The 23,421-nt window shown below is 36.9% G+C and overlaps 1 protein-coding gene across 2 annotated transcripts; it reads left to right on the top strand.

Annotated features, from left to right (window-relative positions):
- Nucleotides 1-5,033: 5,033 nt before the first annotated feature.
- Nucleotides 5,034-23,051, top strand: EIF5A2 (eukaryotic translation initiation factor 5A2). 2 transcript variants are annotated; one of them, XM_059064712.2, is made up of 5 exons: nt 5,034-5,181; nt 5,861-6,060; nt 6,604-6,708; nt 17,417-17,548; nt 18,134-23,051. In XM_059064712.2, the coding sequence occupies exons 2-5, from the start codon at nt 5,896-5,898 to the stop codon at nt 18,191-18,193; spliced, it is 462 nt and encodes a 153-aa protein (XP_058920695.1). In that variant the 5' UTR covers nt 5,034-5,181; nt 5,861-5,895; the 3' UTR covers nt 18,194-23,051. The 2 variants fall into 2 exon arrangements, with proteins under 2 accessions (XP_058920695.1, XP_066890108.1); XM_067034007.1 differs by having other exon boundaries at nt 5,099-5,181; nt 5,890-6,060; nt 18,134-19,584.
- Nucleotides 23,052-23,421: the final 370 nt, after the last annotated feature.

The raw sequence follows: 23,421 nt of genomic DNA, 5'->3' as shown, positions 1-23,421 counted from the left end.
TGAGCCATCCTTGCACCCCTGGAATAGATCCTTCTAATGTACTGAATTCATCTTGCTAATATTTTTGTGGAGGATTTTTGCACTATGTTATTTTCCTTTCTTGTAGTGTCCTTATCTGGTTTTGGTTATCAGAGTAATGCAGGCCTCATAAAATGAGTCTAGATGTGATCCCTCCTCTTCAATATGTTGGGAAAGTTTATGAAGAATTGGTATTAATTCTTCTTAAACATTTGGTATAATTCACCAGTGGATGCCATCTGGTTCTGGACTTTTCTTTGTTGGGAGTTTCTGATTACTGATTTAATCTCCTTACTAGTAATTGATCTGTTCAGATTTTCTATTTTTCATGATTCAGTCTTGGTAGGTTGTATGTTTCCAGTAATTTATCCATTTATTCTAGGTTGCCCAATTTGTTGGCATACAACTGTTCATAGTAGTCTCTCATGATCCTTTGTATTTCTGTGGTATCAGTTGTAATGTCTCATCTTTTGTTTATAATTTTATTTGAGTTTTCTCTCTCTTTTTCTTGGTAAGTGTAGCTAAAGCTTTGCCTATATTGTTTATCTTCTTTAAAAAACCTGCTTATTTTCACTGACCTTTTCTATTGTCCTTCTACCCTCTGTTTCATTTATTTCTGCTCTAATCTTTGTTATTTCCTCCCTCTAGTAACTTTAGGCTTTTTTTTCTGGATTCTTGAGGTGTAAACTTAGGCTGTTTACTTGGGATCTTCTTTTCTTCTTAATGGAGGCACTTATCGATATAACTTCCTTCCTAGGACTACACTTGTGGTATCACATAAGTTTAGGTATGTTGTGTTTCCATCTTCATTTGCCTCAAGATATTTGTTATTTTTCTTTCAATTTCTTCTGTGATCCATTGGTTGTTCAGTAGCATGTTTAATCTCCACATACTTGTGAATTTTCCAGTTTTACTGCAATTGATTTCTAGTTTCATACCACTGTGTTTGGAAATGATGCTTGATATGATTTCAATTTTAAATTTATTAAGATTTGTTTTGTGGCCTAACATATAATCTATCCTGAGGAATGGTCCACGTGTTCTTGAGAAGAATGTGTTTTCTGCTGCTATCAGGTAGAATGTTTTGTAACTGTTAAGTCCATCTGGTCAAACGTGTAGTTTTAGTCCAATGTTTCCTTATTTGTTTTCTGTCTGGATCATCTATCCATTGTGAAAGTGGGATATTGAAGTCCCCTACTATTATTGTATTGCTGTCTATTCCTCCCTTTAGGTCTGTTAATATTTGTCTTATATATTTAGGTGCTCCCATGCTGGGTGCATAAATATTTACCGACGTTAATCCATTTTCTGGGATCGACTCTGATATCATTATATGACTTTCTTTTCCTCTTATTACAGTCTTTGTATTAAAGTCTATTTTGTCTGATATAAGTACAGCTACTCCAGATTTCTTTTGGTTTCCATTTTCATGGAATATCTTTCTCCATCCCTTTACTTTCAGTCTGTGTCCTTAAAGCTGTGAGTCTCTTGCTTTAGCATTAATCACCATCTATATACTGATGATTCACATATGTCTATCTCTATTTAACATATAACTCTCTCCCACAGGAACCTTAAACTTGATCTACATAAAAGTGAACTCAATTTTCCCTGGAAACTTGTTTTTTCTCTTATATTTTCTATCTCAACAAATGGTGCCACCATCTTTCCAGTTTTTAATTTGACTCTTTCCTCTTCTTCACATCCTGTGTCTCCCTTCCTTTTTGACCCTCAACATTCAATTAATTATGACATTCTTTCCATTTTCTCTTACAATTCTCTTGAATCTGTCTTCTCTATATTCTCATAGCCACCACCTTTGTTCACCAACATTAACTATCTCTTCCTAATTGGTTTTGTATTTCCAATATTTTCTCCACCTTAAAAATTCTCCTTATCACAACCAGAATGGTCTTTCTAAATAAAAAATAAGTTCTTGTCATTTTCTTATATGTACCATATTTCACTGTTTCTCTATTGCCCTTGGGAGAAAATCCAAATTCACCCATTTCTTTTTAGAGTACACACCAGTCACACTAAACCATATGCAGTCCAAGATGATGCCACAATTCTGACACCTATAGGCCTTTGTACTCCCAATCCTTTTGCCTAAAATGACATTTCCAAACTCCTCCTCATTGCTTTCACTCATTTTTCAGATCTCAAATTAAGATATCACCCCCAGAGAAGTAATCTTTAAATTTTCTAGACCTGTGATGTTCGATATGGTAGCCACCAGTCACACACAGCTATTGCGCACTTGAATATGGCTAGTCTTAATTGAGATGTAGTCTATAGCAGATTTTGAAGGCTTAGTATAAGAAATGTAAAATTATCTTATTAATAATTTTTATATTGGTGACATGTGAAATATTTTGAATGTATTGTCTTAAATAAAATATATTATCGAAATTAATTTCATCTTTTTTACTTTTTTATGTGGCTACAATAAAACTCAAAATTACATGTTGCTTGCATTATATTTCAATTGGACAATACCTAGACCAGATGAGGACGACCAAGCCCTTTTTTCCAGCACCCTGTAGCTATTTCTTTAGCAGTATTCTATCTGTTAAAATTGCTAGATGGTATCCTGCACTGGACAGCAAGCATCTAATAAACAAGGGGCTATCTTGGTCAACAGAGTAATTCCAGTGCTGAGGGTGCTAAGATAAAAAGTCAATCCTCATTTTTCATGGATTCCATATTTGTGAATATGCCTAGTCACTAAAATTTACTTGTAATCCCCAAATCCCAAAAGCACTCACTGTGTTTTCGTGGTCATTTGTGGACATTCACAGAATAGCAGAAGATTTGAGTCATTCAATACACATTTTCCTAGCCGAGGTCAAACAAGGCAATGCTCTGCCTTCTTGTTTCAGCTATCAAACTGTAAACAGTGTTCTTTTCACAGTCTATTAATGCTGCTTTTCACATTTTTGTGACTTCTGTTGATGACTTGGCTATGTAAAATGGTCCCCAAGCATAGTACTGAAGTGCTGTCTAGTGTTTCTAAGCACATGAAGGTTGTGATGTGCCTTACAGAGAACATATATGTGTTAGATAAGCTTCCTTTGGGCATGAATTACAGTGCTGTTGACTGTGAGTTAAATGTTAATGAACCAATATATATTAAATAAAGTATCTTCAAACAGAAACACACATAAAGCAAGATTATATATTTGCTGACCAAAATGTTGTCATGATCACAGGAACGTACTATGTACTTCCTCTACTAGCAATAGTTCAGTATTTGCTAATTCAATGTTCCAGCAACTTTACTAGAATCAACTATATTGAATGAATGACGCTGGATCATTTGACCAAATCCAAATCTTGTGTGAATGCAGTATACGGTGGTATATAGGCAGCATGTGGTAGTATATGGTGGTAGCAGTGATTGTGGAGCCAAACTGCCTTACAGTTCAATCCTGGCTCTCTGACTCGCTAGCTGTGTAATTTGGGGCAAATTACTCAACTTTTCTCTGCCTTTTTTTCACAACTGAAAATGTAGACTAACAAGTAGTCGCTAATGGTTGCCAGGAGCTGAGTGTGGTGGGAGGGGACTGACCACAAAGAGGCACAAAGAAACTTCTGAAATGAGGGAAATATCCTATATCTTGTTTATAGGATTACAGTGGTAGTTACTTAGCTGCCTATGTTTTTCAAAACTCATAGAACTAAAAAGGGTAAATTCCACTTTGTATAAGTTATAACTTAGTAAATTTGAAGTTAAAAAAGTAGTAACAGTCAAAATTAAAGGAATAATGCACTACCTGCTTACATAAATACTCCTTAGATATTTGTAACTGTCCTAATAATGATAGGGAAAGGTTAGGTGGTGTAAGGAAAAATGGAGCGGACTCATGAACCAGGGTTCTAATCTGGCTCTTTCACATATTAAATAGAGGCTGAGCTCAGTTTAGAGAGTTTACTTACTTATTGTAAAGGTTAGATTAGACAACATGTGTGAAATATCTGTGAAAAAACTTAGAGCCACATAGGAAAGTGAGAAATGGTATTTTTCATGAGACAGCAATACAAAATCACAGGGCCACATAAACTGGGGTTAAGGTCACCTCTCCAAGGTAGGAGAACGTGGTTGTGAAACCACTGAGAAAAGGAGAACGCATCTCTTTCTAAGAATCTTGATCCTAATCCTATTCAAGTCGCTGTTGGCTCCACATTGATTCCAAGACAACCCAACTGGTCTAATGAGGTACGGACATACCTCAAACTCAAAGGAATGCCAATGCCAGGAGGAAGGAAGAAGATGTTGTGCGTCTGGCACAACATCTTACTGCTGGACAATCCAGTAGGAGTCAGACACACATTCGCCTCTAAAACTCCATAACAGCCTCTGATGTGAGGAGTGAGTTAGGTCATTTCACTGCTGCTTTTTAGGTCTTGGACGTCTCAAGAGTTCCCACCCCTGACAGCGCTGCTGATCCTGGCGGAGCGGCAGCGGCAGTGGCTGCTGGCATCTCATCATGGGTGGCTAGGGTCCCCCGCAAAACCCACAGTGGGAGTCACGTAATAAAATACTGCACTCGCGCTCTTCCTCGAGGAAGAAGCATGGTTTTCAACTCCAAGTAGGGCTGCAAGTTGGGCCAGAAGTTGGAACACAAAGTTCCCTCCACAGTCACGAGGCACAACCGTTGAGGCCCATGCCTCACGAGTTCTGGCAGCCATCACATGACAACCGCCACGCGCCTGACGTCAAGGGCCACCGAGTGCGTGGCTTGGTTCCTGTTAACTTCGACTGGGACCCGAACGTAACGAACCTAAAAGTTTGAGGGAGCAAGTTTCCTTGCCGGCTAGTTTACCCTCAGCAACCGAACTCCAGAAAGTGCTCTTCACGCCGGAAGTGCACTAATCCGCAGCACGTGGGGTTGCCAGGGCGCTCTTCACGTGACTGGGAGGGGCCTCAGGAACCTTGTAGCCAATAGTAGCGCGAGAGGGCGGTGCCTATGACGCGCCGGGACCTATCCCGGAAGTAGGGCTGATGTGGGGGCGGGAAAGGGCGGAGAGGCCGGGGTGTGGGAAGTGTGGCGGCCCCGCCCCGTGTCTTGGAACTGCCGAGGTCGCCACCGCTGCCGCCGCCGCAGCTGTGGGGGACTGGCGCGGTTACGCAGGCGAAAGGCGCTCTTTCCCTGCTGAAAGGTGAAGACTCTGGGAAAAGGTGGTGGGGCTGCGACCGGAGCGAGGCAGGGCCGGGGAAGGCGGCCGGAGCCGAGCCCCGACCGTGGAGAGGAGGAAGGATGGAAGGGGGACCGAGGCGAGCGCGGGACCCGCCAAGGCTCAGGCCCGTGAGGCGCCGGGCCGGGCCGGGGATGCCGGCAGGACGGGGGGCGTCTGAGAGGTCGAAGTGACGGCGCTGCGGGCTGGGGGGAGAAGTGCGCTCCCGCTGCCCGAGGGCCAGGTGCTACTGGCCAGGTCCTGTTATCTCCATCCTTCGTGGGGACATGAGGCCTGGGCTGGGCCCCCCGCAGTGAGGATCCGGGCGGCGGCGGAGGGCCGGGAGGCGCGGCGCGGTGCGGTGCGGGAAAGTCACCGGCTCCTCCTGCAGTGGGACGGTGGGGGCCGGGTTTGCTGCCCCCAGCGCGGGTGAGCGCCCTGGGCGGGTATACCCCCCCTCCAACGAGCTCTTCTGCGACTTCCCTCCCACCGAAGGATGGAAAAGTTTGTAAGGCCAGAGTTAGAAAGTCCCCACTATTCTGGGTGGGTGTTCTATAAATGCAAAAATAATAGATCCATGATGCGTGGCTCGTAACCTCTCCGAAATGAGGCGTTTCCTTGCCTGCATGCCAGTTGTTAAAAAGCAAACAAACTTTTTGCATAGTACCCTCAGAAAAGCAACCATCTCCCCAGCCCACCATGGCGGACGAAATTGATTTCACTACTGGAGATGCTGGGGCTTCCAGCACTTACCCTATGCAGTGTTCGGCCCTGCGCAAAAACGGCTTCGTGGTGCTCAAAGGACGACCGTGCAAAATAGTGGAGATGTCAACTTCCAAAACTGGAAAGCACGGTCATGCGAAGGTAAATGCCCTTCCAGGTCTTTCTTGGTGTTGGGATTTTGATCATTCGTATTCCATTACAGAACATGAGGTTTCTGTAGTTATAAGTGTATAATGACACTTTTTTTTTTCTTCCCACAATTACTGGGTGATCAGCTATTTGAATACTGAAAGGTAACATTTCCTTCTTGGGCCCTTATAATGTTTCATTAACTGGGAACTGAAACTTTCCTGAATCCTAGTGACTTAGACAGTCTATATTCAGTTTACAAATGAGAAAACCTGTTCTAACATCATTCTAACGAACCTAAATTCATTTTTCTTAATCATTCTTATGATTGAATTACTAGACTATATGATATTGGGTCTTGATATGTCATGATACTGTTTAGTTGTTCACTGCTTCTCAGTTGTATGACCACTACATTTTTTTTTAAGAAAGTAAAATTAGATGACCTTGGAAGGAGAATCTGTCATAATCAGCTTTAGTATTATGCGTCTGTGTATGTAATGAGTGATATCTTGGCAAAGATTAAACAGTTTCCTGTTCTCCCGTCTCTGTTAGGTTCACCTTGTTGGAATTGATATTTTCACGGGCAAAAAATATGAAGATATTTGCCCTTCTACTCACAACATGGATGTTCCAAATATTAAGAGAAATGATTATCAAGTAAGTACTAATTTCCTTTAGAATGCTGCTTGTTTCCTAAAGGTGCAAATACTTTCTACTGTCCATTGTAATTTAATAAAACCCACAAGTAGTTTTGTAGGTTTTTCTAACCAATTGTTAAGTACCACTTATTTTAGAAATTGGAGAAATAGATGGTGCTATTTAACACTTGTACCTTATCTAGGATGATTGCTAGTTTGCCACTTTTTAACATTCTTGCATTTTAAAAAATTTGAACACTTATTATTTCTCAAACCAAGTGACTCCATATTGTGAGTCCAATGTTTAGTAAAATTACTATTTTTTCTTTGTTGTAAATTATTTCTCTTTGTTGTAAATACTTTCCAGGTATTTCTTTTCCCTTACCAGACCTAAGACTCTCAAGAAATTATTGGAATTCATGTTCCACCAACCAAGTTTGTGTGTATTAGTGAATGTGTGTCAGAATTTGGTGTTCTTAAATAGGGAAATAAGTTGAAAGCCATAAATACAAAGGATAAAGTGTATGGTCACTGAATATGGTGAAGAAAATACAAAAACTTCGTAATTGTTTTATTTGTATTCAGTGACCATGCTGTGACCTTTTGTTAAATTATAGGTATAAACTGCAAGTTTTAGTTCCAATTATGCATTTGGATAAGTCATGTTTAATGATAGCGTTTTCTTGTTTGGAGTATTGATGGTAACCAAACCACTGACCTCATAGAAAGTGGGAGCTCAGATTAATCATAACTAAAGTCTTTCTTGAAAGTCTGCAATTTCTTTATCAAGCATACTATATATAGAACTCTTTTCATTTTACATAGTGAAAAATACAAGTGTGACACTCGAATTTGTTTTACCCAATTTAAACCTGTTCCTTTCTATACCTCATATTGTGCTGTATAATTTTTAAAGAATGTCACCATTAACTGCAATTATCCAATGATTTCCTTTTACTTTTTGTCCATATGTAAACATATTTTTGCACAGTTTTAATCTAGTAAGCAGTTTTATATTTTCATTTTCCCACTTACAAATGTTTTCTAGGTTGCTTTGGAGTCTTCATAGAAATTTGAATTGTCTTAGTATAATAATAGCAAGATTTTTTTTAAGTCAGGGAGGTCTGAGTTTTGATCTAGTTCTGCCACTTTCAAGCTGGGTGATGTTGGACAAATTACGCAACCTCTCTGAGCCTCAGTCTTCTCATCTACAAAGGAGGGATAATATGAAGATTAATGAGAAAATATATTCCATAATTCCCTCATAAGTAGATATGTACCAAAAAGTAGGTTTTTTTCTGCTTCCCCTTTTCCTGTATAAAAACTTCACTTAATCATTCCATTATTCTTGGAGCACCTAATTTAGACATGGCATATAGTGGATGCTCAATAAACATTTGTTAAATGCATACATGATTACTCAATGAGGTAAAGATAGTACAGCCAACTAAAGCTAAGCATAGAATTTTCTTTTGCCAAAAATAGATTTCTGTTTTCATCCTTAACATGTGAATGCTTTGAATATTTAATATTCATTAATATTCATTCAATATACAATGTTTTTGCCCTTGAGTGTTTCAGAAAGATGGTATCAGTAGTTCACATGACTACTACAGTGATCAAATTAGCCAGTCATTGATTGGAGCTCAAGATTTAACATAAAGGAAAATTTTGGTTTGGGTTTTATTTTGAGATAAAGCAGGACCTGGACTAGGATATAGGGTAAGAGATGAATGAGACCCTTGCCTCAGGCACAAAATTTTAAATAAAGACAGTACCAGAAACAATGCCAAGCCACACAGGGGCTGATCCTGTCTGATACTTTGTTCATTATAGAATTTATGCATTAATTCTAATTTTTAAAAATATTACATTAACCTGATCACTGAGGGGGTGTGTGTGTGTGTGTGTGTGTGCGCGCACGCGCGCACGCGCCACCTTAAATTTTGCACCCAAGACAAGTGCCTCACTTGCCTCGTAGTCCCAGCCTTTGGTATGTAGTCTGTGTTCCAGAGCGGATAAGAGAATGACTCAAGCCTAACAGTCTGGGTCCAGATCCTTGCTTAGGCACTTACTAACTGCATGACCTTGGTTGGCAAGTTATTTAATCTCTCACCTGCCTTTCTTTATAAAATAAGGATAAGAATAATAAACTCCTCATGGAATCACTGTGAGGATTAATTAGTTAATTCTTAGAATAGTGCCTTGCAGAGTGAGCACTCAGTGATCACATCCCTTCATTATCAAGTCACCATAGAATACTTATTTCTGTTCATTTAAAAAAATTAGTTCCATGAGCCTTTCCAGTTATATTTATTGTCCTATGGTGGTCTTCATTCACCTTTCCAAGTGCCTTGATTAAATTTCTACTTATTATTTAGCTACATGTAGTCCTTTGTATTTGCTGAATTCAGTATTTCAAGTGCCAGTTTGACAGTCAGCTAAAGTGAAATATATATATCTGTTCATTATAAAATTAAAAAGTAAGTCTTTGTTTAGGAAAAGAAATGTATCAATATTTACAATTTTAATTTTACATATTTTAACATAAGTTCAGAATGAAAGGAAAATTGTCTCCTGAATTCCATTCCAAGATGTAGCTTGGATTGGAATTGCTAATTTCCATCACTTCTCCCAAAAGTAGTTATGGTTATCTGGGGCTCACTGATGGTGTAAAATACAAATACACCCAGGCACCTTTGGGAATCCCCAGACTCTTAAATATAGAAACACTTGTTCAAACTCTGGTACGCACTTGAGTCATATTTCTTTAGGAAGTTCTGTGTTCCTGTGCATTACACCACAAGTTAAATGCCTTTTCTGCATTTACTAAAGTTTTACCTGTCATTTAAAGACCACTTTTCAGAAGGAAAACTAATCACTACAGGACATGTTAATAAAGTGTATATTGTGCATCTTTGGATTATTGATGAATTCCCAAAACTGTGACTATTAAATCCTAGTGTATTCTCCAAATGAGTGGTATGTCTTTTGGATATGGAGTTGAATTTTGTTGTTGCAACTAAAATAGAACAACAAAGAAAATAATGACTCTTTGAATTCCTTGTGCCTAAAGTCTTTTTATAATTTATACCTGTTCTGTGGAATCTTTGTGTCCCCTGGTAAAAGCAGTCTTTCTTTGGAGTAGAAAACCTCTAAACCAGCAGATCCCAGTACTGCAGGGACAAGAAACAGATATTTTGCTACAGAATCATTAAGGGTAATAGTGAGAAGAGTCTCCCACCTTTGGTTCCTAGACCTGTGTATTCTACCTATGGGAGAAATAGTACTATATATTGGAATTTATTTAACCTGTAAAACAGCACCCAGGCCCAGAGAGTGTCATTCAGTAGGAGGCAAAGATGAGTATTCAGTAGGCAAATGTACACAGGCAAACTGTCTTAGAATGATGGAGGACATGGACCAGTGAATTCTCTGAGCATTGTCCTGTTGTCTTTTTGTTTTGTCTGTCAAATGAATTTTTTAGCCAGAAATGATACTATGTGAGGTACTGACAGTAATGTGACAGTTTACAAATCCACAGATGAGATTTTAGCAGAAGCACTGCAGGCAGTAAAGGCAAGTTTATATGTGGAGTAAGGATCTATTACAGTGAGCACAAACTGCTGCCTCTTCCATGATGGAGGGAGTACAGTGTTACCAGGTAGCTGGCTCTTCCCCCAGGGAAATGGTGCCATATCAGGGACTCTGTATTGGTCTCTGCTATGAGGTACCAGCAGTGGCTGTAGTCAGATCAGCCTTGGTGAGAGAAAACCGGTGTCATTGAGCCCATGCCACCATGGCCAATTGTTCGTGAGCCAATTGAACAAGGACTGGGAAGACTACAAAAAGAAGTACATGACATTCACAGGTTGAATCATCTTGTCACCTAATTGTCTACCTCCTCGGTAGCATGTCCCCTTGGTAAGCATTTATATGGACACATTCTCTAACTATTTGGAGAGGTCCCTCCACGTACCGCTTTCTCAGACCTTATTGTCAGCAATTTTCCCATCTTTTTCTTTCAGTTTTGTTGACCTTCCATCCATACTCTTAGCCCTTGCCCATAATCAGTGTAAATCCAAACCTTTGGTTCTCTCTTCTTTCAAGTCCAGTACTTGAAGATCTCATCCCCACTGTCATTCAGGGCCACCTCTGAATAGTTTCATCAGACCATGCATAACCATCTGGAAACCATTCTGAATTTTGTTTTTCAGTCAGGTGGTAATAGGGAGCTCCCCATAAAGTCATTGGTACAAGTTGAGGGATAAATTGTGGATGTTGCAGAAGAAGGTGCTTCCAAGTCTCATACAACTTGTTGGTGCCTTCAGGAGCTGCTCAAGTTGATCTCACATATGCAGCTTCCACTTGATGATGGAGTGCTGCTGTGCATACCCAACTTTATGGCTTGGTGTGTCAGGTAGCACTCTAGTTGATGATAGTGTTATTTCCTTGTGTTGTCTGATAACAATGATCAAACATTCAGTTCCCCCCAGGGACCAGCAGCTCTAAAGAAGTAGTTTGAGAGTGCTGAGGGAAGAGGAAAAGGAAGAAGGAGAAAGGAGGAGTCTTACCTAAAAGTCTGACTGTTTTGAAATAGATTGAGAAATAAAATTAAATTCAGAAATTAGGGCTAAGCCACCTGTAATGATGCTCTTCCTTCTCCAGCTTTCTTCTGTTGTATACCAATAATACAAATACAAGCAAAAAAGTTCCCCCATAATTCTTCTTTTTCATGTTCTTTCTTACCAGACCACATCATGGATAGAATCTGCAATCACTTACTCTTCCCATATCCTTCCTTTCAGTTCATGCTTTGCTTCCTCAGCTCCCTGTACCCCCAGCTATTTAGTGGTTACAGTACTCTTTCTAGAATTCTGATATGCCATAGCATTTTTAATTTTTATTTTTTATCGTGGACATTTTCAAAATATGATGAACCTCACGTACCCATCATCCATCTTCCACAATTATCAGTACATAACCAATCTTGTTTCATCTGTACCCCACCGTCTATTTTTATTTCCTGTACCCTCTACCTCTTGGTTATTTTGAAGCTAATCCCAGATATTATATCGTTTATCATTTCATCTGCAAATATTTTGCTACACATTTTTAGAAGGTATGGGCTGTAAAAAACAAAAAGCATACTGTGGCACCCCCAAAATTAGTAATTCCTTAATATCTTCAAATATCCAATCAATATCTACATTTTCCTAATTGTCTTTGTTTTTTTGTTTGCGTTTTGCTTTTTCAGATGTGATAGTTACTGTTTTTGTTTTACAGTTTTTCTAAATCAGGACCTAAATAAAGTCCATGCATTGAAATTGGTTGAGGTATCTCTTAAATCTACTTTATAGGTTCTCCTCTCTCAGACATGCATTTGAGTCTCTCTTCCCTCCCTTCCTTCGTTCTCCCTCTCTTTCTCTCTCTCTTCCCCTCCATTTTTGATGAAGAAACTAGATAAGTTGTTCTGTAGACTTTAGTGCGCAGTCTGTATTTTGCTAATTGCATTTCCTTTGTACCACATGTTTCCTGAAAATTGATAATTAGATGTACAGATTTGATCAGATCCAGTTTAGATTTTTATTTTCTTTTTCTTTTCTTTAACAAAAATTACTCCATAGGTGATATTTTGTGCAACCATCAAGTAAATGAGTCTGATGGTTTCTTTTTTTAATTATTATTTTTTAATTTTTTAAAATTTATTTTTGGCTGCATTGAGTCTTCATTGCTGTGTGTGGGCTTTCTCTAGTGTGGTGAGTGGAGGCTACTCTGTGTTGCCGTACACAGGATTCTCATTGTGGTGGCTTCTCTTGTTGCAGAGCACAGGCTCTAGGTGCATGGGCATCAGTAGTTGTGGCACGTGGGCTCAGTAGTTGTGGCTTGTGGGGTCTAGAGCACAGGCTCAGTAGTTGTGGCGCAAGGGCTTAGTTGCTCTGCGGCATGTGGGACCTTCCTGGACCAGGGCTCGAACCCGTGTCCCCTGCACTGGCAGGCACATTCTTAACCACTGCGCCATGAGGGAAGCCCCTGATGGTTTCTTTTTTTGTGATGTTATTAGATATGTAATAATTGCCTCAATCCATTAATTTATTAAAGGAGACAAAGTAATAATCTGTTACTTTTCTTTAAAAGCCAGAACACTTCTATAAGAGAAAGTTTCCTTCAACTTTTTTGTTTACCCTGTGGTACAGTGTATAATAGGAAAGCCAATATAAATACTTGATTCTTTCCCTTTAAGTACCAGTTTTCAAAATTAGTTAGTTTCCTGGCATCTACTGAAGATGACCAGTGAAATTTTTTTTTTCACTATGAACTCAAGCATTTAAACACATTTATGTTTCAATCCATTGTAGTTTATTACCATTATTGATTCTCAAATTGTTCTTTCTTTATTCAAGACCTTATTCTGGTTAGCTCCTGAATCCCTTTGATATGGACCTAGTGGTCTTTAATAGCACCATGCTTTCTGATCTTGTATACTTCCTGCTGTGGACCTGGAATTATCCATTTTCCCAGGAGCCCTATGGAGAGAAATAGCACCATACATTGGATTCTTTTAGTAGGAAATGACAGATACCACATTCTGGTACTAGTATTTTGGGTGTATGGTATAATTTCAAATGTCATTCAGCAGCTTGCTACACCACTGCATGCCTGACTCCTCTATTACAAGTTTTCTGACTCTGCCCTCTCCTGTCTCCTTGCTTGCTATTAGCAAAATGATTGCTCTCTCTACCAAAAAAAAAAATTGTTCATAAACATCTCAAAGTTATCAAATAAGTAGATTGTTTATAGGTGAAGGATCAGAAGGAAATATTTAGAATTGACTTATAACTGTTTTCTTACCATCCTCTCCTTCCAACTCTACAGTGTCAGAGAGGGCTTTGAGGGAGGATTGAAAAAGTTGCACAGAAATATGCTTGAAACACAAAAATGACACCGTTAGCTTTTTTTTTTCAAGATTGAAAATTACAAAAGGGGAAGTGGTACCTTGAGAGAGGAAAAATCTTGCAGATACTACTTTAGCCAGGTGATCAAAGTTAATATCACCAGTGATAGGACATAGTGACATAATTTGCCTCTTGATGTGATACTCTGAGGACACATCATATACGTAGTAATCCTTACAAAAATGCACTAGCTGAATCATTAGGAAACAAACTCAAACTGAGCAGCATTCTACAATACAGTGAACCTGTGCTCGTCAAAAATGTCAGTGTCATGCAACACAAAGGGTCAGGAACTGTTCCAAATTAAGAGACTAAACTGACATGACAGCCAGATAAATACAAGGCATGATCCTGGAGTTGGAAGGGAAAAATTGTTATCGAAGACAATATTGGGACAATTGGCAAATTTGAATATGGACTATATATTGAATAATATGTTAGCAATATTGAATTTCCTGATTTTAAAAAATAAACTGTGGTTATGTAAGAATATGTCCTTGTTCTTGGGAAAAACATAGTGAAGTATTATTGCTGAAGAGTCAAGATGTTTGAAACTTACTCTCAAATGGTTCAGCAAAAATAAGAAAAGAATAAGAATGTGTATGGTATGCATTTTATATATTCCATATATAAAGAGAGGGAAAAAAGCACATGTGGTTAAATGTTAACAAAGAGTAAATCTAGGTAAAAGGGGAAGGATTTCATTGCATTATTTTTGCAACTTTTCTCAATATATGAAAATTTTTAAATAAATAATTAAGATCAAATAATTCATTTTTATTATTTAATTTTACTTTTCTGTAGCTTAGCTTATTTTTGAAATTTTAAATTTTATTTCTTATAGCAATTTATTTTAATGTTTAATATTTATAAATATATATTTTAGTAGATGTTTTATAATATGTCTGTATCTTTTTGTATTTGAAATGCTTTATATTTTATCCCATGGCTTATTTTATTAATTCCCTTTAAAAAATAAAATACCATATAAATACCAAAATATCAGTATTATTATTTGGTTTATGTGGTTCAGTCTCTAGTGGAGTGAGAACCTTTAACTCTTGAAATTGACAAGTTCTACTTCAGGGAATTGTTAAAAGAGTTGAAATTTAAAAAGATGAGCCTGTGGTTAATTGTTTAAAAATTACACTTCTGTCTCAACCTCCTTGCTTCCCGCTTTTCTGCCAACTACCTCACAAATGTTTGAGAGACCAAAAGATTAATTAAAAGTGTTTGTGGTGGCTCAGTAGGATGGTTTTTTGTTTTTGAGATTGTAGACATGTGTAAAAACAAATCTCCGGTGTTAGGTGGGGTTTCTGTGGAAAGCCATTGCCAAAGTTGGTAATGCCATAGAGGAGAGCTTTGAAACTCTACCTCTGTGGTATGCCTGTGTATTGTCATAGTGGCTAAAGGGGACCAGGGACCATGTCTTTAACTCTTTTTGTGTATGTCAGTGGTAGCATCTGGTATGCTGGTATACTGGGTGATTGCCTTTTATAAAACCTGTTGGACAAATGGGACCTAATGAAACTTAAAACCTTCTGCACAGCAAAGGAAACCATAAACAAGACAAAAAGACAACTCCCAGAATGGGAGAAAATAATTGCAAACGAATCAACAGACAAAGGATTGATCTCCAAAATATACAAACAGTTCATGCAGCTCAATATCACAAAAACAAACAGTGCAATCAAAAAATGGGCAGAAGACCTAAATAAACATTTCTCCAAAGAAGACATACAGATGGCCAAGAGGCACATGAAAAGATGCTCAACATCACTAATTATTACAGAAAAGCAAGTCAAAACTACAGTGAGGTATCACCTCATACCGGTCAGAATGGCCATCACCACAAAATCTATAAACAATAAATGCCAGAGAGGGTGTGGAGAAAAGGGAAGCCTCTTGCACTGTTGGTGGGAATGTAAATTGATATAGCCACTACGGAGAACAGTATGGAGGTTCCTTAAGAAACTAAAAATAGAATTACCATATGACCCAGGAATCCCACTACTGGGCATATACCCAGAGAAAAATATAATTCAAAAGGCACATGTACCCCAATGTTCATTGCAGCCCTGTTTACAATAGCCAGGTCATGGAAGCAACCTAAATGCCCATCGACAGACGAATGGATAAAGAAGATGTGGTACATATATACGATGGAATATTACTCAGCCACAGAAAGGAACGAAATTGGGTCATTTGTAGAGATGTGGATGGACCTAGAGACTGTCATACAGAGTGAAATAAGTCAGAAAGAGAAAACCAAATATCGTATATTAACACATATACATGGAATCTAGAAAAATGGTACAGATGAACCTGTTTGCAAATCAGAAATAGAGACACAGATGTAGAGAACAAATGTATGGACACCAAGTGGGGAAAGGGCAGGTGGGATGAATTGGGAGATTGGGATTGACATATATACACTAACTAATATGTATAAAATAGGTAGCTAATGAGAACCTGCTGTATAGCAGAGGGAACTCCACTTCGTTGTACAGTAGAAACTAACACAACATTGTAAAGCAATAATACCCCAATTAAAAAAAAACTTTTAAAATTCTAGGCACACTGATGGTGTACATGCTTTTAGAATAAATTAATGTGGCCTGGCTGTTTCCTCATACCTGTAATGAAAGAAATTCAATGATATCAATACTGTGCTTTTTTCCAGGTTAGGTTGATGACTGGTTTTGTTTCATTAATGTCATCAACAAGCTAATGTTTTTCTTTTTAAAAAAATCTAGTGTTGGGGCTTCCCTGGTGGCGCAGTGGTTGAGAATCCGCCTGCCGATGCAGGGGACACGGGTTCGTGCCCCGGTCCGGGAGGATCCCACATGCCGTGGAGCGGCTGTGCCCGTGAGCCATGGCTGCTGGGCCTGGGCGTCTGGAGCCTGTGCTCCGCAAAGGGAGGGGCCACAGCAGTGAGAGGCCCACGTACCACCAAAAAAAAAAAAAAAGAAAGAAAAAAAAAAAAAAAAATCTAGTGTTGTTAGCAGTGAGCTGGAGACGAAAAATTTTCCACTTCAGTTTGTTCATAATCAAATTATAAAACACATTGTAATCGTGAAAAACTGAAAATAACTTTTATGCCCATTAATACAAAAATGGTTAAATCAGTTACAGTATAACTTTGCAGTTGTGAGGTGATTAGAGAGACTAAGGTAGGTCCATATTTTCCAAAACGGAAAGATTTCTAAGACATATTAAGTGAAAACAGCTTGCTGAAAAATACTTATAATATCTCATTTATTTATTTATTTATTTATTTGGTACGTGGGCCTCTCACTGTAGCGGCCTCTCCCATTGCGGAGCACAGGCTCTGGACGTGCAGGTTCAGCGGCCATGGTTCACGGGCCCAGCTGCCTTCGCGACATGTGGGATCTTCCTGGACCGGGGCACAAACCCGTGTCCCCTGCATCGGCAGGCGGACTCTCAACCACTGCGCCACCAGGGAAGACCTCATTTATTTTTTAAAGCAACTATATATTGTATACATAACTTCAGGATACTCTATAAAAAAGCCTAAACTGTTTAATAACCTAGAGATTTGAGGGAGGGGAGAGTGCAGGAAGGAACGAACTTATATTTTTTGTCTATACCTATTTTATGCTTTTGTATGTGTAGCATTCTTAAGCACCAATAATTTATTAATGTATTACTGTGTACTTATACAAATTAATATAATTGGCAATTTATATAAAAATTACAAAGGAGTGGGTGTAATCTAATCAGTACAAATGGTATAATTTCTTTCAATAGCTGATATGCATTCAGGATGGTTACCTTTCCCTGCTGACAGAAACTGGTGAAGTTCGGGAGGATCTTAAGCTGCCAGAAGGTGAACTAGGCAAAGAAATAGAAGGAAAATATAATGCAGGTGAAGATGTACAGGTAAAGACCTATGGAGAGATTTTTAAAATCATTTTATAAAAACTTTGACCTAAACTAGTTAGCATAAAATACTATATGTGAAATATAGCTTTTAAATACTGCTGAAATGTTGAAAATGATCTCTAGAACTAGGCAGTTTTCCCATGATACCTTTTACCATGGCCATTACCAAAAAAAGTATCAGAGTTCATTTTTTACTACATAGACACTGTCAACCCCGAATTTGTTTTGAAGATCAGCCTGAACTATTCTTAAGGATGAGAAAGGATGTTATGGGAATACTAAAGAGTGACGGTGACTTACTTTATCTTGTTATAACTCTCAGAAGTATAACATCTAATAAGTATTGAAACTTTTATAGTTCTTATTCTCCTGTTCTCTGGAAGTTTTCTTAAAAACCACAGTTTGAGAAATTTAGCTTTAGAAAACTGTAAAAAAAAAATAGATTATTTGGTCTTGGAATATCTCTTTACAATATCAATATGTATAAAATATCCACAAATATCCAATGTATGATGAATTAACTATATCTTATATATGTATTGCCTTTTGAATACATTTTTGCCTGCATTTTTTTCCTTCTAGGTGTCTGTCATGTGTGCAATGAGTGAAGAATGTGCTGTAGCCATAAAGCCCTGCAAATAAATGGGAACATCAGGCATGAGCAAAATGTTTAGGTCTGGATCAACTGCAGATCTAAAGTTTGGTTCTAAGTTGTCACCAAAGCTATGGCGTTCATAAGCAACCTCATTTCTTTTTTAATTGTTTTGAAATTGTGCTGAGTTAGTTTTGCAGGCAATTCGTAATTTTAAAAAATGATCAAGATGTATAATTCTTTTTTTAAAATTTGGTAGGTGTCTTTCCTATAACTTTCCTGTGGTTTTCACTATGTAAGTCTAAGAAACAGACAAGATAGCTTCAGCAGATGTGATTTGTCTGAGTAAATCGTTCCTACATTTTAGTTAAATGATAAATAAACCAGGGTTTTAAATCAAACAATGTAGCATCTAGTGGTATTGAAGCACCACAATTAAGTTGAATGGCTCTGCATTAATTTCAAACTTAATACCATAGAACAAGTAGATTATGGATTGGAATTGTCAGAGTTTCAGCATGGGTGTGGCAAGTACAGATCCTTAAACAAAAATCATGTTATGAAAAAGTGCCAGTTATCTTAGTAACCATGTGCAGCCCACCTGTATTACCTCAGTCATTCTGTTCTTTGCCAAATTGCTGGTACACTTAATATAACCTATATTATGGTGATTTTAGTACTTTCTTGTGGTTGACAGAGGCATTAAACTGTTTTGTGACTGTTAGCAAGTCATATTGTAAGGAAGACACAAAGGACAGTGGCAAAGGATGTTGGTTAAAGCTATAGGTTTTTATTTGTGGCCTTTGTATTCAACATAAAAATAGGACGTTTCCATTTGTGTTTTGCCTTTAACTCTTGTTTTTTCTCTCTATTTAAAGGAGTGACATGCTTTACAGGATACTATGCAGTACTTTTTATCAATTATGTTGAATAAATGTTGGTATTTGTAGTAGTCACTCCTTTCCAGCCATTTTTAAGTAGACTTTTTTTTTTTTTTTTTTTGCGGTACGCGGGCCTCTCACTGTTGTGGCCTCTCCCATTGCGGAGCACAGGCTCCGGACATGCAGGCTCAGTGGCCATGGTTCACGGGCCCAGCCGCTCCGCGGCACGTGGGATCTTCCCGGACCAGGGCACGAACCCGTGTCCCCTGCATCAGCAGGCGGACTCTCAACCACTGTGCCACCAGGGAAGCCCAAGTAGACTTTTTTGACATCAAAATATTTGTTAGACAAAACTGGAAATTCTTACTTTAAATTGATTTGGAACATTTGTTAAATTTATGTATGTTTTTTCTAACATGAAAGTGAATCAGAAGAAAAGTCACTTTATATGATTATTATTTAACTTAAGAAGTATATGTATTTTATCTGATTGTCATGTGACTTAATTCAGTTACTGGTGTGAAATATATCTAGGAAAGAATTCTATAAACAATTATTTTAAAAAGTATTTTAGGTGATTCTGCTACATTTCTGTTTAGTCTTTTGGATCATATATCTCTATATTTCCAGAATTCTAGGCATTGTCACAGGGTTTGTGAGGACCTTTGACTCAATACCAGTCATTATATTGCAGTGAAACTTAGAACAAAATCACCATTTCAGTAATAACTTCATTCTCTAAGACTCATTATGAGACCTCTCCCATCATACTTTGACTTCTAAAAGGCCTTTGTACCTATCATCTAGAGGAAAATATGTATGATGCTGTAACTGGTCTACTCAGTGACTGGAAATAGCATTAGGAGCAGAAGATCCCAAAGTTTTAGTTACTTAATTTGCACACACTTTTAAATATTTTATTGGCCTCAGCAAACCCATTTGCAGAAGAAGCAAGATACTTTAAGGAAATGCAAGAGGAATTCTAAAGCACAAGAAATATTGAGGTTGTAGTTAATCATTTTTAGTAAACATTTTAGTTTTTGCCCATCCAAAGCACAGTTAGTAACTAGACTAAATTCTTTCCAGTATTCCATTTAAGTATCTACTACATACTGCTCTAGTTTTTTAGTACTCTGTAATATGTATCTTACTTGTGACTGGTTGACATTGTTACCCACAGGAACTCCAAAAAGTTATCAATCTGTGTTACTTGCTGGTCATTCATATGACCCCAGTTAACCACACTAGTGTTCTGGTTTCGTATTAATTCTGGATTGGCATGCCCTTGTTCTTCATAATTTGTCAAACATCACATAAATATATTTTCAATTGTGAGGTAAGTGTATATACATTTTAATAATGCATCTGTACCTTCATATCTTGAATGGCAAAAGCTATTTATGCTTAAATATTTCATTTTAAGTACTATAATGAAGTGTAAATACTCTTCTGTCACATAAATTAATTATAAGTATAGATTTTAAAGATATGGGACTGTTTATTTTCACATTAGTCAGTACATGTTTCTCCAGAACAATATATTTCATTTAGAAAAGCTTTATAAATTGTATTAAAAGGAAGCAGGAAACATATTTTTGAACAGAACAGAAGTGACTTCATTCTTTTTTGACATCAGAAATGTTAAAAGTTGATTTCTAGTATTTGTTTTACTTTTTTATAGCAAATGTTAAATGTCAAAGTTACCATGTACAGAATGTAGACTGTCACATTGATAGATTATACAGTGATACCTTTTTGTCTGTAGGTATTTCACCAATTTATATACAATATTATAGTAGCAAGTGGAATATTTGTTTCTTTCTAGAACAACATATTTTATTTCTACTGTGAAGACTTTGTTGTACCTTATTTGCTACAAAGTTGTATACCCTCTGAAATAGATCAAATTATTGCTACTTTGACTTAGCATTTGCATCATAAACATAATTATGATGTTTCTTTCATGCTCCCCTCCAAGGGCTGTCAGTCACTTGAAATTGTTGCTAACCAAGGTCTTGAATAGGTTTCCATTTATGGTACAAAATTCTGTACCAATGCTTTATAACAATTATCAGAACTCTCCTGCAGCCAGAGCATGAAATCTTTAATAGGAGATGCTGCAATAAAATATTTAGGCTATAAAATTTGGGGACACAACTTTTCATTATAGCACAATGAGTGTGCATGTGCACACATAGCTTTGTACGTTTGTTCTTTTTACAAAGTCATTCCAACTCTTAAAAGTACTGTAGTCTGGTAGTGCCTCAAATGTTGGTAACTTTTTTGTTCTTAATTTACAGCTTTTCCAGAATTTGTTTTTGTACTTTAAAGTTTCTCAATTAGATTATTTCTAGTTGAACTGTAAATTGAATGCATTGTTCTCAGGGCTGTTTGTGCTAAGTGCTGAAGTTTCATTATTTCAAAGCTAACTGCCTGAAAGTATATTGCAAATTTTTCCCAAATTGTAATAGAGTGATACATACAAACAAAAATCCGTAATATCAACATACTTAAACCATATACTAAATATTCAAGAAAAAAATGGGAACATTAGTAGCATCTATACTGGAATCTTGCCATATTTTTTTTCATTTTAGAAAAGAATTTGGTAGTCTTATCTTAGACCCTTATCCTTAATGATATATCTGAAAGCATTCCTTTGGCCTGGAACCCAAAGATAGTTTTAGAGCCAAACTTTGATGTGATTCTCAAACGTATTTAGGGACAACAGAACAAAAATTCATAGTATTTTTTGGGGTACATTAAAATGTTTACATATTGAATTCTGTAATATGAACTAGGAACAAACTTATTATGAGAAAATATGGCTCTTAAGCAGAAAATGTGCGAACTATAAGCATATTTCCATAAACGGTATATTATATTGAACTGGTCAACAGTTTAAAATTTTCTGATATCACCTAAGCAAAATATTTCATAGTTTTCAAGCCTTTTTTTCCCCTACCATTCAGACAAATAATAGGCAACAAAAGCTTAAGAAAAATTTATTGTGGAAAATCTTAAAATTGAGAAAATTCAATCTATTAACTTTATTAAATTTTTTTCTCTGAATTGGGTGTATGGCATTATTTGATTTTAGCAGGGAACATTTGTATTTAGCTTACGGAACACAGATGTTCTGTGGGAACATGACTTGAAGTTCTATATAATGTTTTTTCATTAAATAACCATCTGAACATAAAGGTAACTACCAAGTGAGGTCAAGTGCCTGAAAAGTGCTGTATACATCTAATTAGCATGTTTTCCTTACATGAAAGATGCATCTTATAGCAATGCATATCAGGCTTTCACCTTCTAAAAACATACTTGCCAAACTTTACCATCCACCACTATTCCTGTCTCCTTAGAACAGGTTGAAACCTATTTTACAATTGAAAGAGAGATTCCTTTATTTATATAAAGTCCCTAAAACTGTGTCTTGATATTGGTAGACTTAAGTTTATCTTAGTTCAAGATTGCACATTTTTAAAACTCTGGATATAAACTTTATTCAATGATGACTATACAGCTTGTCATAAGTCACAGTTGTGATCATTCTTGAAAGGAATTCTTTATTGTGGTTAATATCTACTATAAATAAGCACTCTTGTGCTTGTTACAAAGTATAATGCAAATTACTAGCTCTATACTGTTTTTGTCCTCCTCTCCAAAAAGAAAATAGTTGAAATGGCATTGTCTAATCCAGTGGCGCTTTATTAGTAATACATTTCATTTGTCATAGGTATAAGAGAACTCATGCTTTTACCTGCAGAGACTCATATGTTTTAGCTAAAACTTTAAAATTGTAATAAGATATGTAGTATGGGTATTATTATAATCGTGTATTTTACATTTCAAAAATGGGTAAAATTAAAATATTAAGCCTTTGTCTATATTAAAATAATTGTGAAATCCTTTAAAATGTAGATGGTAAACTTAGCAATTATAATTTTTGTTACATTAAAATATATTTGTCTGTTAACTTCATCAGTTATATTAAATAAAAATAAAGTTAATTTAACAGCTTACACTATTCTTGTATATATACATTCCTAGAAACATTTTCATACTAGAAATTAATTTGTATATTACTGTTAAAAGAAAATCTAACTTGTATTTATATTTTTTTAATATTTTAGGTTCTTACTATACAGCACCCTAGCCTTACAGCTGGGAATGTTAATTTCTAGATTTTAGTTCCAGATTTAGGTACATTTTTTTAATCTTTAAATTTTTAATAGTTTTTAAGAATACATAAAATACATGGTTCAAAATTCTATAGGTACAAGAATAAATACATCTTCCCACCTTCTTCCTCTTTCTGTGTATTTTTCCAGAGATACACAATGCAAGAGAGTTTAGTGGTCCCTTCCCCACCCCTGACCTCCCAGGATCTG

The sequence above is a fragment of the Kogia breviceps genome, chromosome 5, assembly GCF_026419965.1.
Source record: "Kogia breviceps isolate mKogBre1 chromosome 5, mKogBre1 haplotype 1, whole genome shotgun sequence".
NCBI classification, from domain to species: domain Eukaryota; kingdom Metazoa; phylum Chordata; class Mammalia; order Artiodactyla; family Physeteridae; genus Kogia; species Kogia breviceps.
The sequence above is the reverse complement of the archived record's forward strand: the minus strand, read 5'-3'. Positions and strand labels throughout refer to the sequence as shown.

Coding starts and splice junctions, on each gene's coding strand:
- EIF5A2 (XM_059064712.2), top strand. CDS start 5,896: ATGGCGGACGAAATTGATTTCACTACTGGAGATGCTGGGGCTTCCAGC. Junction 6,061..6,603: donor GAAAGCACGGTCATGCGAAG/GTAAATGCCCTT, acceptor CGTCTCTGTTAG/GTTCACCTTGTTGGAATTGA. Junction 6,709..17,416: donor TTAAGAGAAATGATTATCAA/GTAAGTACTAAT, acceptor TTCTTTCAATAG/CTGATATGCATTCAGGATGG.